The following is a 15,935-nucleotide window of genomic DNA, read 5'->3' on the forward strand; positions in this document are numbered from 1 at the left end:
AAAAGCTATTTTTAGAAATGTCACTATAAAGCCGCTGTGACACATTATTGAAGGAGTATACAGTCCCCTCCAATAGTATTGGAACAGTGAGGCCAATTCCTTTATTTTTGCTGTAGACTGGAAACATTTGGGTTTGACACCAAAATATGAATATGAGACAATAGATTCAACATTTCAGCTTTCATTTCCAGGTATTAACATCTGGATCTGATACACAGCTTAGAAGATAGCATTATTTGTAAAGAAACACCACATTTTTAGGTGAGCAAAAGTATTGGAACAGATAGACTTAAAATACATTTAAGTGAATAAGACTTAATGTTTTTATCATTATCTTGCAGCATGATGAAGGATATTCCAATCAGTTTGGTTTCACCTTTCTTTAAATTGGCAGACAAAATGTTTCTGTAGACTTCTGAGTTAATTTTGCTAACATGTGTTACTGTGTTGTTGTCAAGATGAACCTTTACCAAAGTGATGGAAAGGCTAAAGTTTGGCGAAAGAAAGGATCTGCTTATGATCCCAAACATACAGTACAAGCTCATCTGTGAAACACGGTGGAGGCAATGTCATGGCTTGGGCTTGCATGGCTTCTTCTCGGATGGGCTCATTAATCTTCATTGATGATGTAACACATGATGGCAACAGCTTAATGAACTCAGAAGTTTACAGAAACATTTTGTCTGACAATTTAAGGAAAGATGCAACCAAACTGATTGGAAGATCCTTGATCGTGCAGCAAGATAATGACCCAAAACACACTGTAAAAACAAAAAAAGGAGTTAATCAGGGGCAAGAAATGGAAGGTTTCAGACTGGCCAAGTCTATCTCCAGAGTTAAACGCTATAGAGAATGCATTTTACCTGCTAAAGAGGAGACCGAAGAGAGTAAACAAACAACAACTGAAAGAGGCTGCAGTGAAAGCCTGGAAAAGCATCACAAAAGAAGTTTGTGATGCACATCACAAAAAGTTTTGTGATGTCAATAGGTCACAAGCTTGATGCAGTTATTGCAAGGGAGGGATTTGCAACAAAATATTAAGTCGTATTTACTTTAATTTATTTTAAGTGTATCTGTTCCAATACTTTTGCTCACCTAAAAATGTGGTGTTCCTTTACAAATAATGCTATCTTCTCAGTTGTGTATCAGATCCAGATGTAAATACCTGGAAATGAAAGATGAAATGTTGATCTATTGTCTCATATTCATATTTTGGTGTCAAACCCAAATGTTTCTAGCCAGGCGCTACCAGACCATCGTACTTAATTTCATTTGTACAGAAGGGAAAATGAAATTTGGGCGGAAGTAGGTAGGCGGGCGGAGCCAGGCTAAAATGTTTCCAGTCTACAGCAAAAATAAAGGAATTGGCCTCACTGTTCCAATACTATTGGAGGGGACTGTACATCTTACATAGCAAAGGGCAAAACAGTGCAAAATTAAGGCACAAATCTTATGAAAATATATATAAGATGAAATGAAGAGTATTACATATTGAATATTTTTAAATTGACTTAAATTAAGTAATTAAAATACCATAGACTGTATAAAAAATAAAGATGGGTAAATACTGCAGCATATTAAAATAAGTAAAGGCCATTGTGAATAAAACATTGTCCCATTACAATAAAAGTTTAGGGGTTTAAGAATATAGAATGACCTCTTTTTGACTTGAAGTTTAAAAGGAGTTGATACTAGCTCAAATGTGAAAACATTTAGCAGTCAAGTATTATCCATGGTATTATCAAAGGTTGTATTTATTTTGATTTTGAAAGGGCCTAACAACATTTCCTGCTACGTCCCGCCCCCCACCCCGCCACCGCCAAAAACAAATCAACACAATTGAAAACATCATGGTGTCAGATAAAGAAACAGCAAGTATCCGCAGGTTTGTGTCTTCTCAACTCTGCGATGATCCAGACCTCAGGTAAGGTTTAAATACTCAAGAGGTTTTTTAGCACACTGTGCTGTTTTACCGAGTCAAAATACAGATCTATGCGTAATTTTACAACTTTGGTTGCTAATTTACCATACGTCACCGAGCTACTTTGATGCAATTGTATTGGTGATTACAAGCAGCTGCCAAGGAGTCTTAGCGTGAAACCCTTTTTGTCAGTAAGTTTTGTGCTGAAAGTGTATATGATCGAGTCTGATTTTTGTAATCACGTTTGTTTGTTTTTCGTTGTAGAGAAAAGTAGGCTCCTATAATAAGTAGACCTACTATCGTTAGCTTCAGTGATGAAGAAAAATCACCAAATAATACAACATGTCTTCGCCTATGAAATTAGGACATCTACATGATAAGAATTGTCTTAATAACCTATGTTTGTTAGAAGTTGTGCCCACAAACTCCCAAGTCGACCTGTACAAAACCGAGTTTCTCCCGTTTCTCCCTTTTGATTTGAAGTTTCTGGGCTATGGATAATCAATTGTGGGTCAAATCTATGAAGGTATATATGTAGCATAAGTCTTTAGCACGTGTAACTGCAGATTTTGAATGCGTAAACTGAAGTCACAAATGTGTAACAGTAGATTTGAAGTCGTAAATATTTGTTTTGCATGTGTACTCCAAAGTCACAAATGTGTAACAGTAAATTTGAAGTCGTAAATATTTTTTCTACCATTGTGGACACAAAATAGGGGCTACGAGTTCACAAATCGTTGTTACGGGTGCACAAATCCTATCCTGTGCATCGCAACTTCAAAGAGTCATGCGCTTGACACTTTTGCTACGATCATTGCAGCACAGTTGGTGCAAAACACATTTGCACACCCGTGTTTCATAATGTGAGAACATGCCCAAAATGTGTGCATTCGTAAACCCAAATGTGAACTAACGCATCAGAAGTTGCACATCTGTGAAAAATGTCCTCTCAAATAAAATGATATCGAGCACAGCATTTTAATGAGCGAGCACAAATCGATGATACAACTGCTCAAATCTGTTCCTACAAGTCTCAGCTGAGGGTTTTCTCTGCTCGAATCTGCTCCTGCAAGTCTCGGCTGTGGGTTTTTTTGCAGGTAGATTTGCACCACGCCCAGGTGGTAAATGTGGTGCAAAAGTGTTTCGTATGCGTAGAACAGATTTGTATCCGTAGAAGGTGGGCGGGACAACATTGTCGCATCATCCCGTGACGTCAGCATGTGAACAAACGAAGGAAAAGTCCCTTTTCACCAGAAATTGTAGGAAATGACTAAATGAGCAACAACTATCAAACTAATGCGAAGTAGTAGATAGTAGTGAATTTAACAATTTTTCTGTATTTTCTATGTTTTTACATAGCATTTTTTAAGTAATGGAGAATTATATTATATGTACTCCAGCCTTTGAGGAAAAGTAGTCCAAGGTGTCTGTAACAGTAAATAAGCCGCGTTAGCTAGCTTTGAGGTGGTTTCCCGATCATTTTAGACAGGACAGGAGGCTTATTATGTGACACGGTGAAGTTGAGGAGGGGATACCCATTAAACACCAGGACCTGCGGTGGTTTAATAAACAGTTGAGCTGCTTCACAATCTCTGTCCGGAGCCACAGCAGTGTCTGGACTGACGGTCACGAACACACGGTCGGACACAGACCTAGGGTTTAGCTAGAGCCTACAGGACACGGAGCCATCCCACGGAAACTATGAACTGTAAGTCTGGTTTTCTTATGTTTTTAAACTTCAAAGTTGGTCGGTATATTACGTTCAATGATGAGAAGCAACGTGTGGTTATAATGTATTGCAGGCAGCATAGCTAACCACTAGCTAACAAGTCATAATGGGTATAACAGCTAATGTTTGTTAGCATATTCTTTTAAAGGATGTACCGTTTTTTAAGGCATTTGGTCACTTCTAAGGATGTTAATAATTAACTGTTAACGTAAAATAAGAAGGCTGACCAATGAATCCTTCCGTTAATCAGTTAAAAATAATCCCGGCGCTAGCCAGGGAAATATGAGTCAGCTGAATACTGGAGTCTTGTTGCTATAATAATAATCAGCGTGTCTGTATGTCTGCTTTTCTGGGACATCGGCACCTTCATACATAGCCTACTAGTTTTACATCAGGATGTAATGTTAGCATGTGTCGACCTCATATAGAGCGTTTTCTCTGGCTATGAAGATCCAAATAAACACATGTGAGCAGTATACTATTCTGCTCAGCCCGTCTCAACATCATGTTGCTGTTTCTGAATAAAAACAGGTAGACAAGCGTCCCATTATGCAAAGGATTTTTTTTTTAATTGTGCAGCTCCATCGTGTTTAAATCATATTTTATATCTGTTTTTCCAGCCTGAAAAAAAACATTTACAACTAATTTTAAAAGTCACTAATGACAAGATACCCCCCACGAAGAGAATGAATTGCAGGGCTGTTATAATAAACTATATTGATTAGTTTTTAGCTTTGTGTTCTTCATCAACTCGAACCTACATGTATTTTATTTATTTTATAAATCTTAACATTATCTTAACATCTGAATGGCACAATCTGCTTTTCCACAGACTCATCTAGGCTGTCCTGCACAAGGCCTGCACAAGTGTCTGGGATTTCCATCCTGTCAGGGAGAAGCCATTGTACAGTGAGCAGCTACAGTCAGTCCTAACTATTATCCGTCATGTGTTTACTATAACATCACTAATGGGATCTAACAATTGTTTCCGTCCCCAGTGTATGCATTGCTGAGGGAAGGACACTCCAGATAACTGAAGACTTCACTGCTCCTGCTGCCTTGAGAAGATCTCCGAAGATGGAGCAGCGTGGAACTCACCTGGCAGTCACAGCACATCAGTCCGACTCTACACTCTACACACAATTTGTTTTCAATTTTTAGATTGTGATTATTATAAATCTAGACAAAGTCAGATCATACTCAATTCATAATCATATTGATTGCAGTAAATGAGGTGACATACTCAGTCATGTTTATTTGTTTGACATATTAAAAAGGTAGGGGAGATTTTGATTAAATATGGTAAACAGTTGGGCTACAGACCAAGGACTAAGTTACTAGTTTTATGTTTTGTTTTATAAAGTCTTGTTCCGGCACATGCCAGAGCATTTTGGGTATTTTGTTCATTTTCTCTTAATAAAATAACGCCATACAAAACTTTACTTGGAGGTATGCAATTGTGAGTGCATTATAGTTTTAAACTGGTTGATTTGTATTTTTCATTTTGACCGTATGTATATGTTTAGTAAATCCACAAATATTTTAAAAAGTCCAAATCTTGTGATTTGTTTGTGGGGTAAGCTTTTACTATACATTTGTACTGATTGTGCTTTGATGTGATAACTGCAAATCATAAATATAATTGATATAGGGCATTTATTAGTCTTGCTTTAGCAGCATGCAGACCTACTTATTAATGCAGCACGTGATCTGAATTAACATGTTCTAAACTGCATAAAATGTTATGGTGTGACACTTTGTGATTGTGATTAATTAAAGTAATCACTGAAATGAGGTTATATGAAGCTTTGTACCCTGTTCTTCTGGACACGTCACATGAGGTAAGGTGTATAGCAGAACTGTCTGGGGATAAGCACACAGTTAAACCTGATCATCTAATTATCAGTTTGTGATACAAGTAGTGATAATTTCACATGGAAAATGTGAGATAGAGGAACAATTATTCCAATTCAGTTTTAATGTGTCCTCTATACTTTTCTATTGCCTTGTAGAGTAGGTTACTTATTCACTTCACTATTCACACGTTTAAATTAATTAAGCTTACTACATTTAGAAGACTAAGTGTATGATTTATAAGCGTATTTCTGGATTTAGATACATGCTGAATACTCTGCAGCAAGATATGTAGGCCTACTTTATTTACTTTGGTCCTCAATGCCTGCAACGTCCTCCTCACCCCCTGCGTGTGGTGTGTTTTAACCATAGATAGTTTTAACAGCCAGGAGCCTTGACAGCGGCTGCGGGACAATAAACTATTGTCGATAGTTAGCCTGCTATCGGTGTATGAATGTGTGTGAATGGTAACGTGTAAATGGGAACAGGTCTCCCTTGCAAAAGAGTCTTCGGACTCAATGGGATATACCTGTATAAATAAAGGTTAAAAAATATATAATGGAAATTCATTCTCTATTTAATAAGACTACTTTTATTAAAATGTAAAGGTTTTAAAGAGAAAAACAGCAGGTTTAAACAGTTACACCAGTGCCAATCACACAGCAGACGTTAACTGACGTCGACGCTGGCCCTTATATCTGCTAAAGTAAACTTGTTTATGACTTTCACTACTGGCATAAGGCTCCGCTGTAGTTCCCTCTTATTCAATTCCCTTATTATTACATTTCCTACATTTTCTGGTGAAAAGAGACGACCATGGACCAGCCATGGACATGAGGGAGACGACGGAAACAGGCTTTCCCTCAGTGTGTTTAAATGCTGACGTCACAGGTCCCAACCGGCGCTTTCATTGGATGATATACAATGTTGTCCCGCCCACCTTCTACGGATACAACTCTGTTCTACGGGTACGAAATATATACTTTTGCACCAAATATAGCAGCTGGACGTGGTGCAAATCTACCTGCAAAAAACCCACTGCTGAGACTTGCAGGAGCAGATTCGAGCAGAGAAAACCCTCAGCTGAGACTTGTAGGAACAGATTTGAGCAGTTGTATCATCGATTTGTGCTCGCTAATTAAAATGCTGTGCTCGATATCATTTTATTTGTGAGGACATTTTTCACAGATGTGCAACTTCTGATGCGTTAGTTCACATTTGGGTTTACGAATGCACACATTTTGGGCATGTTCTCACATTATGAAACACGGGTGTGCAAATGTGTTTTGCACCAACTGTGCTGCAATGATTGTAGCAAAAGTGTCAAGCGCATGACTCTTTGAAGTTGCGATGCACAGGATAGGATTTGTGCACCCGTAACAACGATTTGTGAACTCGTAGCCCCTATTTTGTGTCCACAATGGTAGAAAAAATATTTACGACTTCAAATTTACTGTTACACATTTGTGACTTTGGAGTACACATGCAAAACAAATATTTACGACTTCAAATCTACTGTTACACATTTGTGACTTCAGTTTACGCATTCGAAATCTGCAGTTACATGTGCTAAAGACTTATGCTACAATAATACCTTCATACAAATCCTGTGAGTTGAAATTTGGTATCTCATGGTGTCCCAGCTGGCAGCTGCAATTTTAATATTTAAACAAAACGAAAAATCCCTCTGTCACTTCAGAATTCTTGCATTTCATTCTTCATGGTATTTTTCTGTTCATTCAATACAATTTCTGTAAGTTAATTTTCATCATTTTCAGATATATTTCTCAGTCTATATTTAATAACAAGCAGGATCAAGTTAAGTGTCACTTTTTGAATACAATACCTCCTTCTTAATGCACCCTGATTTAAACCTTTTGATTTAATCTTTGTAATGTCTCATTGCAGCACACTGACCTTCGGGATTCTAAAAAGGCGATATCTGGCACATGTGCGACGTGACTCATTAAGTCCAAAGGCCAAACATTTCATGAAACGGGTGGTTAAAGAGGAACTGATGAAAATGCAGGTGTGTTGATTTCTTCCTATACAGTTTGTATTTGTTTTTTCGAGTGGTGTAGATTGTTGTAGGGAGGTCATTTCCACTGCTGTGGTAATTGTCATCCTCATAATTTTATTTTTATTTAATTTTGTCTTTGGTAGGACAATGAAAAAAGTGGAAGTGATTTGGAGACCAAGAAGCCCCAAAACAAAAGGAAGAGGGAAAAGGAAAATGAAAAGGTGCTTAGTGGGAGAGAAGACGGAGATGAATCCAGGGCGAAGAAATCCTGTGGTCGTCTGTCAAGCTCTACATCGGGTATACTGTTTTTTTTAGTGTTTACATTTAAAGGTGAACTCCGCTTGTTGTCAAATTTGAATATCTCCTCACGATCCACTACTTACGGGTAGCCAATAGTGAGCACATATTGACTGATTTGACAATGGCAATCGCTTGCTCCACCCTTAATGATGATGCCAGGTCATATGTTGCACTGAAAACAAAACTTTTATAGTTGGCATACCACTGATTGAAGGCTGTTGCCATTTCCGAGAACCTCAATCCCTCAGTGCCTTTGTTATCCTTACTTTGTCTGTCTTATCCCGAGTGAGGTGTGTTAGTTTTCTTCAGTGAGTTACCCTGCCCTGTGGCAACATATTACATGTTGAAATGTTTTCTTGTGTGGTTGATGGCAGAATCGGAGGATGAAGAGAGCTGCAAAACAGGAAGTGAGGGGAGTGACAAACAAGAGCCAATCAAATCTGGATCTGAAGAGAAAGAGATTAAAACAACACCGCAAAAGACAAGTGGAAAGCGTAAACAGCAGATAGACAGCGACGACTCCACAGAAGAGAAAATGCATGAGTCAGAAAAAGAAGAGAGTGAGAGTAACCCTGGTGACAGTCCAAAGAAAAGGGTAAAAAAGAAAGCTAAGAGTACAACCAATGCCAGCAAAACTAGTGAAGAACAGAAAATGGCTAAGACCGATGAGGAGAAAGAAACTGACACGGGCGGCAAGTCAGAAAAGAGCCACAAATCTGACGAATCCTCAGACGACGGTGAAAAAGGTGACATTGCAAACTTATACCTACTCATCCCATGTATAGATATGTATTCATCATTTAACTTTTTGGCTGTTGTGTTTCACAGATGAAAAAGTCTTGGCGGAAAAGAAAAACAATAACTCGGACTCGGATTCCTCATCACTCCCCTCTTTGGAGGATACGAAATATAGTGGGAAGGAAAATACAAAAGATGACAAAAAAAAGAAGAAACATGTGAAAAAAAAGGAGGGCACAAAGAAAAAGGAGAGCACAAGTACTCCAGAGGTACATTTATTTATATATATATGTATATACGTGGTATTGTGGCTTGAAATGTAGTTGTATGAATTTCATTTAAATGTGAGCAGACACCATTATCCCTCAGAGCAAGATAATTAGTAGATTATTTAAGTTTTGAATATGAATCCCTGGAGCACTAGTGCATATTGGGTAATTATTACTGTATAGACTAGAGTGAGGATGTAGAATAATCCTCCATTTTTATCTTGCAGGCTGACAACAAAGCAGTTGTGAGGCTGAAACGCTACATTGCTCTCTGTGGTGTGAGGCGGAATTACAAGAAGCTCCTGGATGGATGTCGCTCTATTGGCGCCAAGGTGGCTGCTCTGAAGAAGGAGCTTGAAGATCTTGGTGTAGATGGTGAGACAGTGGGAAAACATTCACCTTTTAAAGAACACACATTCTGGGCATTATTGCACATTTATGAGGTTCCCAAATGCAGGCTTCCCATTTGCTCATAATAAGGTATCTTGAAAACATATTGTCTGTTGTTGTTATTATTATCATAAGTGGTAAAAGTGTAAAGGGGATATTGTGGCCTCCAGAAAGCAGATCCTTGTTTGATTTCTTCTGATGTCCCTTAACCTGTTCTGTCAAATTGTCATAGTGTAAAAAGTAAATTTAACTATTTTAATTTTCTTCACAACTGACGCCACTTGATTAACTGCAGGAACTGTGGGTTAAAGGAATAATATGTCATTTTTTACACACACAGGTCAACCAAGTATTAAGAAATGCAAAAAAGCGCGAATGGAGCGAGAGGAAGCTGAAGAGATAGCTGAGCTTGATGTCAGCAACATTCTTTCTGCAAAAGGTAACCATTTGTCTTGACTATTTTTCGCCCTGGCCAGCTGTTGTTTGGATTCACATGATTCAAAAACCTGTACCAACCCCTAACATTTTAATGTAATTTATATGCTTTGTTTACTGTGCATGTCTCTCATTTATACAATTTTTAATTTTTTGTAAAGCTGGGGTGGGTAACTTTTTCACTGTAATATTTGGCAAAAATGTCATATTAGCCATTCAGCTATATGTAGGTGAAGTGGTCTGAAAATATCTACTCATCACTTTGCGCTCCCCTGCTCTGTGTGCTGCCCTCAAAAATTGCCACCGCTCATGTACACTTTGACCAATCAGAGCGAGGCTCGGATTCTCCATTCTTATTGGCTGTTGGGACTGTCCATTCACTTTGGCACCGACGTTGTTGCGTCAGTTGCGTGAACATTCACGACCCTAGCAGTCTGACAGTTTGGCACTATGGCAGCCAACAAACGGCAATGTCTACAATCGATGGCCCCTAAATGTCCTATTTCCCGTTTAACAACTCCTTACACCGCTAAGACAGCAAGGATACGAGGAAAGACCGGGAAAGACACTAGTTGGGAAAAAAATGAACGCGCATTCTGTCGTTCGGAGAGAGGAGCTACAGCAGGTAGATCGTGTCAGGGAGGGACCAGAGAGAACACAAGTGGAGCGGTTGAGGTATTTGGATTCAAATCTTTATCCCAACTGTTATTTTCTCCCAAATCATATACCCCGGCTTTAATTTCCATTTGTGCAGGAAGGAAAATTAATGTTACGCATCACTCAATGTGAATCCTAGAAAAGCAAAGTGGGAATTCATTTGGCATAGCGATTATATCAATGTTTTTTTTCCCACCATGTTTGAATTTCAAAGTAATTTACTCGCGTGTATTATAATTGTATTGCACAAGCAAAATATTGATTCATTGTACCCAACATTTTGGAAACCTCTCTCAGGTCGACCTAGACGCAGAGGGGTCTGGCAGGAACACCACAAGCCTCCGTCCTCCACATATCATAGCACTCTGAACTCCGGCTCTGATAGTGAGCAGGAAAACGATACAAGCAAGGGGCGCAGAAGAGCAACGGACTGGGCCAACCTGAAGGGGATCATCAGTGACGATGCAGACAGCGACTGACACGGAGGTTGCGTTCCGAATCGCACACTTTCTACTATATAGTATGTAGAAAGAAGATTTAGGATGTCCCGATTCTTGTGGCCAGATTTAGGATGGTTAGAAGTACCCGGATGTCCTACTTCATGCGGCCAAGATTGTTAGTGTTGAAAAGTGCATCCTATTTGGGCAATTATGACCCACAATCCAGTGCGCACGTGAAGTGACGTCAAATCGACGAAGCCTCCATATGAAAACAAACGGGGATGTGACGGATATAAAAGCAAGAGGCAAGATCAAGGCGCAATGTTTTGATGAAATAAGAGAGTAAAGTATGTCCCAATAGTATGCCTACTGCATCCTAACTAGATTATTTTTATCGTCGGATGTAGTATGTAGAATAGAAAAAAGAAAGAGTATGAGATTCGGAACGCAACCATCAAGTCCATTCTTCCAATTGTTCAGAGGCCACATATGTCCTTGTATTTTGTTGTTGTTGTTTACAAATGACTTTTTTAATGTGTTACTTTTTACATACAGAAAAATTCAGATAAGATTTATACAAAAAAAGTAAGGTATCAGTGGAGAGTGATGTTAAATTATTTGTTCATGTCACTTTGTTGTATTTCAAATAAAAGTATTGTGCTTTAATGGAATGCCAATTTTGTTTTAACCCGGAGATTAAAAACAGAGTACTAATTTACTTTTGTATTTGTAACTGAATTAGACATTTTATATAAAATGGGGGAGGGGGGGAATAAAACAGCAAACACATGGACCAGAAAACATGTCAACTAGTGCCTATAAAAGTGTCAGGAAGAAAATAGACATTTGAAACCTCGTCCAGAATGTTCAGGCTCCAATGTCTACACACAGTACCTCCACATGTGCTTTTCAGTAGGCTAACTGAGCTGGACTTGAAAACACATGCTCAATTCATGTTTAAAAAACGTCTGCGTCACATCACCGGAACCTTTGTTCAGTACGAACTCCTAGATCCGGAATATTTCGCCGACGGACTGCTCTAACAAGGTAAACAACCAACAACCTCTGCAGGTCAGTGAGATATTTCTTGTGAATTTACTAAAAATAAATGTACTAGATTTTATCGGTTACGGAGGAAGTCGGGGAAGGTCTCATTTTAGGTGAAATTGCTACCCATTCGCTCATATGCAATATAAAATGTAAATTGTCCCTTAAATGTTACATATGGCCCCTTTAATAACGCGTAATTGTTGAGGTTTTCCTATGTTAACGGCCGCATTATGTTAAGTCCAGAAATATGTGTTGCTAATGAAGGAGTCGGTTAGATACGCATGTATACAAAATAAAACAACCTGTCAGAGGAATGCCTAGTAAGTCAGATGTATGCCTATGGAGGCTACATTTAATATGTAAGTGATAGACATATTGTTTGTGATGTTAGCTATCATAAGGTAATGAAATAGAACTGAATGATAATAGGTCAAACAAGGTCCTCTGAAACACACTTTATCCAGACTACACGTTTGTTTATGTAGGTTTGTCAATAAACAAACACCCATCCATGGACAAATATTTGTTATTTGAGTATGATAGTATAATACATTAAGCAAAATAACAGTTTGTAACACACTATGCATGTGTTGGTCAGATGTTTAATTGAAGGAAAAGAGGGACATACTGTAATTATGAATTAAAGTCAAGCCGGCAGTCACTGAACAGGGCAGCCAAATGTTTATGATCTGTGAGTAGCGAGATCACAGGAATCAGTAGTACTTAGCCTATTTAAAGGCCTGTAAGTTTTATTATATGCTGTGTCATAAGATTAACTCAGACCCTCCACTACATATTTCATGCAGGAATGGATGATGACGGACCAGATGAGGCCCTTGCTGATATCCAGTCCAGGCACCTCGGAGGGTGGGGTGTTGCTCAGATAGCTGCTGGCACTGGGCTGGCTGTATACGCTATGTGGGTTGGAATCCTCCATCCAGGCTTCCGAAAAGTCCCCCTTTTACTTCAGGTACGCTCTACAACTATATCTTCATAATGCTTTGAAAAACTGTGAATAGGACTCTTCTTGTGGGTGTAAGAATAACTGGGAAACATTGTTCTTTTTAATGTGCAGCTCTTCTTTCTTCAAGGTCCCGTACATCCCTGCCAGCAGAGCTAGTGTAGCTAATGTGATGACGTTGCTGAGAGGTCGAAGGGGAGGCCTTGCAGATTTGGGATCCGGCGATGGCCGCATTGTAAGTATAAGAAAGGTATTCGGACTCCTTTTTCTTGCACTGGTGAGCACTTTTTTGTTTTTTTTACCGTGACCATTTTTAACTCTTAAGGTCTTGGAAGCCCATCGGCAGGGTTTCACTCCTGCTGTTGGCTATGAGCTCAACCCCTGGCTTGTTCGCATTGCCCGCTTCCATGCATGGAGAGCAGGCCATCATGAAAAAGTGTCATACCGACTGGACGATCTCTGGAAGGTTTGACATTTGTCATTTGCATTACGGCATTATTAACACTCCTGTCTACACTTGCAAAAAGTTGCCTCACCTATATTACACCGACCACCATTAAATGAAACGGAAAATGGAGAGTGTCCCCACTCCCAGAGAAAAAAGATAGCAACATGTGAGAACATTTTATCAATAATACACACGTATTTTCCCTCAAGGTCTAGGTTGCTCTACTGTGGTGTGTGTCAGCAGCGGGATGATAATGACGGAGGTCATTCACTACTGGTGTACATGATGTACATGGTAAGAAAGTAAATCCTTCAGTAACCACAGAGCTAAAGAAAGCCTTCTGATTACTAAAAAGAGCTTTGGTTTTCACATGTGATTATTGTATTCATGTAATTTTATGCTTAATTTTTAAGTTATTGGCTTAATTACCACTTGCCTTGTATCTCATCACAGGTCGACTTGTCTGAATGCAGGAATGTCACAGTGTATTTGGCTCCTAGCGTGGTGAGTAATAGGAAAAAAAACAAAGGCCTAGAAATTGTGAGTTAAATTCAATTTCAATGTATTGTACAGCCAAACAATAATGTTGCAGTATTAAAGAAAAGCCTATTCCTGTTGTCTTGAAACAGGAAGCCCTCATGCCGTGTTGCATTGATGCACCGCCGGTTGATATAACATTTGAGTCATGTTACAAAAAAACAACATTAATCTTAAAGGTGCACTATGTAACTTTACGTGTGTCGGAGAAATGAAAATGTTCTAAGATATATTCTCATATTCTCTTAAACTTTCCCTCAGAGGAACATTGGATCCCTGGAACACTGTTTACAGTTAGAAAGCTATCTTAATGTTACTGTTGCAGCGTTGTAGTTTACGGCAGCAGGGCGCAAAGTTTTGTTTACAAACATATTCTGGCCGCTTACGTTTGGTTCCAGGTGCCTCAAAATAATTTAGTTTTTATCTATGATGATAGAATCATTCAATACTTAAAATTACATGTAGAGTAAGTATGTTTTTTAAACTAACTGCCGGCTCTGCAAATATAAACAAATATCCCTCCCCTGAAACTGCATAGTGCACTCTCTATTAGGAACCATGACTTTAATTATAATATTGGTACAAACTAAACAAATATAGGAAGAATCTGTCAGCACATGGTTAGGGTGTGGATGCATTTGGAACGCATTATCATGGGTATATTTCTCCTTAAGCATTGCAGTAATTATGTATTGTGCTCTTCTATCACTAGCTTTCATTATTGCAGCAGAAGTTGGAGGCTGAGCTTCCTGATGATGCGTACGTGGTAGCTGGTCGTTTTCCATTCCGTGGCTGGACACCCTGCAGAATTGAGGGACAAGGTGTGGACCGAGCCTGGGCCTATAACATGCAAGCACAAAGAGAGCACACCTTAAAGAAAATGATAACAGATATCGACTATGATCTAACCAAGGAGAAAGGATCCACTTGAAGCCATATGGATGTTAAGTCTTTTACCCACTAAAACATATACTGTGTCTGTATAAGTGTATATCAACATACTGTTCAAAAATTTAAATATCCCTCACTGGAATAATGAGGACTTTTAAAGTAACTTACATTTCTGAAGTATTTATGACAACATCTACAACCGTATATACATTTTTATTTATCCAGTTTTCTATTATTTGAATGTTTTGTTGTTGAAGGTAGCCTGACTCAATAATTGAATTTCCAATGACTGCTTGTATAGTTGTGTGCACATTACAAATCAACAATCTTAAATCGTTGATGATACTGACGCACTAAAAAGTGTTTTTGTTTTTTGTTGCTTTAAACCATTTTGATATGTATTTTATTTGTAACTAGCAGTGTTTGAAACATGTCTCAACAAGAAATGCCGAGCAATGGTTTCTTTAAGAATTAAAGTAAAACCACACATTTACATGGACTAAAACACCAATATTGTTAATAAAAAATGCTGACTTTACTGAAGGGATCTCTGTAGCTACACAACATGCAGCATTAAACTATCTATGTGAGAAAAAACGCAATGCCTATTTTCTATTAATGAAACGTCACTCCGTAAGCCAGCTATATTTCTGTATTTGTGTAGCACAAATACGCTATCACATGGCTTAGAATATATTAATTACTTTTTTTAATTTAGGGAATTTTCTTTTATTTAAGTCATTGCTCCTTTATAATTTACTTGCAATTTGGAAATCACATGTTGTCTTAAATTGTAGTCCCCCCCCCAAAAAAAGGGCTATGGTTGTGACAGATTTAACGGATACTATGCTTTTATTTTTGTGCCTGACTTGACTCAGGCTGATTGGGTTGGTTCATTTATGCAGCGAAAGAGGAAGTTGCGAATCAAAACCTGTAACTAGCAGGCTAGCTATTCTTGAGCCGCCCTAAGCACTGAAAATGCGAATAACAGGAATAAGTGCGCATTATTAAATATGTTGTGTTATTGCAAATTTTTCATATATATAACTTAAGTGTGTGCATATTCAACCACTGTGAAATTACAAACGGTGAAGGCAGGTTGTGACCAACAGCTAGGTGTCTACCTCTGACATGTAGCTAGCGTAAATGAGTCCAGCAAAGTTAGAAAGATATTGACAGATTCGAACTTCCGGGATCATAACTCATAAGCAAAACGTTATTCAAACACAAACTATGCATTATTGCTATCGTCGTAAGGCAGGCAATGGGCTACATTACATTTTTACAGAAACGAG

The 15,935-nt window shown here is 38.5% G+C and overlaps 1 protein-coding gene and 1 long non-coding RNA gene across 2 annotated transcripts; both read left to right on the plus strand.

Annotated features, from left to right (window-relative positions):
* Positions 1 to 1,824: 1,824 nt before the first annotated feature.
* On the plus strand, positions 1,825 to 15,215 carry LOC307263408 (uncharacterized protein). The gene is made up of 14 exons (XM_080044557.1): positions 1,825 to 1,924; positions 7,413 to 7,533; positions 7,668 to 7,821; positions 8,199 to 8,570; positions 8,653 to 8,831; positions 9,059 to 9,206; positions 9,562 to 9,660; positions 10,611 to 10,789; positions 11,797 to 11,824; positions 12,610 to 12,773; positions 12,895 to 12,999; positions 13,090 to 13,230; positions 13,666 to 13,716; positions 14,462 to 15,215. Exons 1-14 carry the CDS (start codon positions 1,851 to 1,853, stop codon positions 14,678 to 14,680), a joined length of 2,034 nt encoding a protein of 677 aa, XP_079900683.1. The 5' UTR covers positions 1,825 to 1,850; the 3' UTR covers positions 14,681 to 15,215.
* Positions 3,310 to 5,449, plus strand: LOC307262705. Its single transcript, XR_013845258.1, has 3 exons — positions 3,310 to 3,629; positions 4,483 to 4,559; positions 4,649 to 5,449. It is a non-coding gene; the product is annotated as an uncharacterized lncRNA (long non-coding RNA).
* Positions 15,216 to 15,935: the final 720 nt, after the last annotated feature.

The sequence above is a fragment of the Ammodytes marinus genome (assembly GCF_949987685.1).
Source record: "Ammodytes marinus genome assembly, chromosome: 16".
Classification (NCBI taxonomy): Eukaryota; Metazoa; Chordata; class Actinopteri; order Uranoscopiformes; family Ammodytidae; genus Ammodytes; species Ammodytes marinus.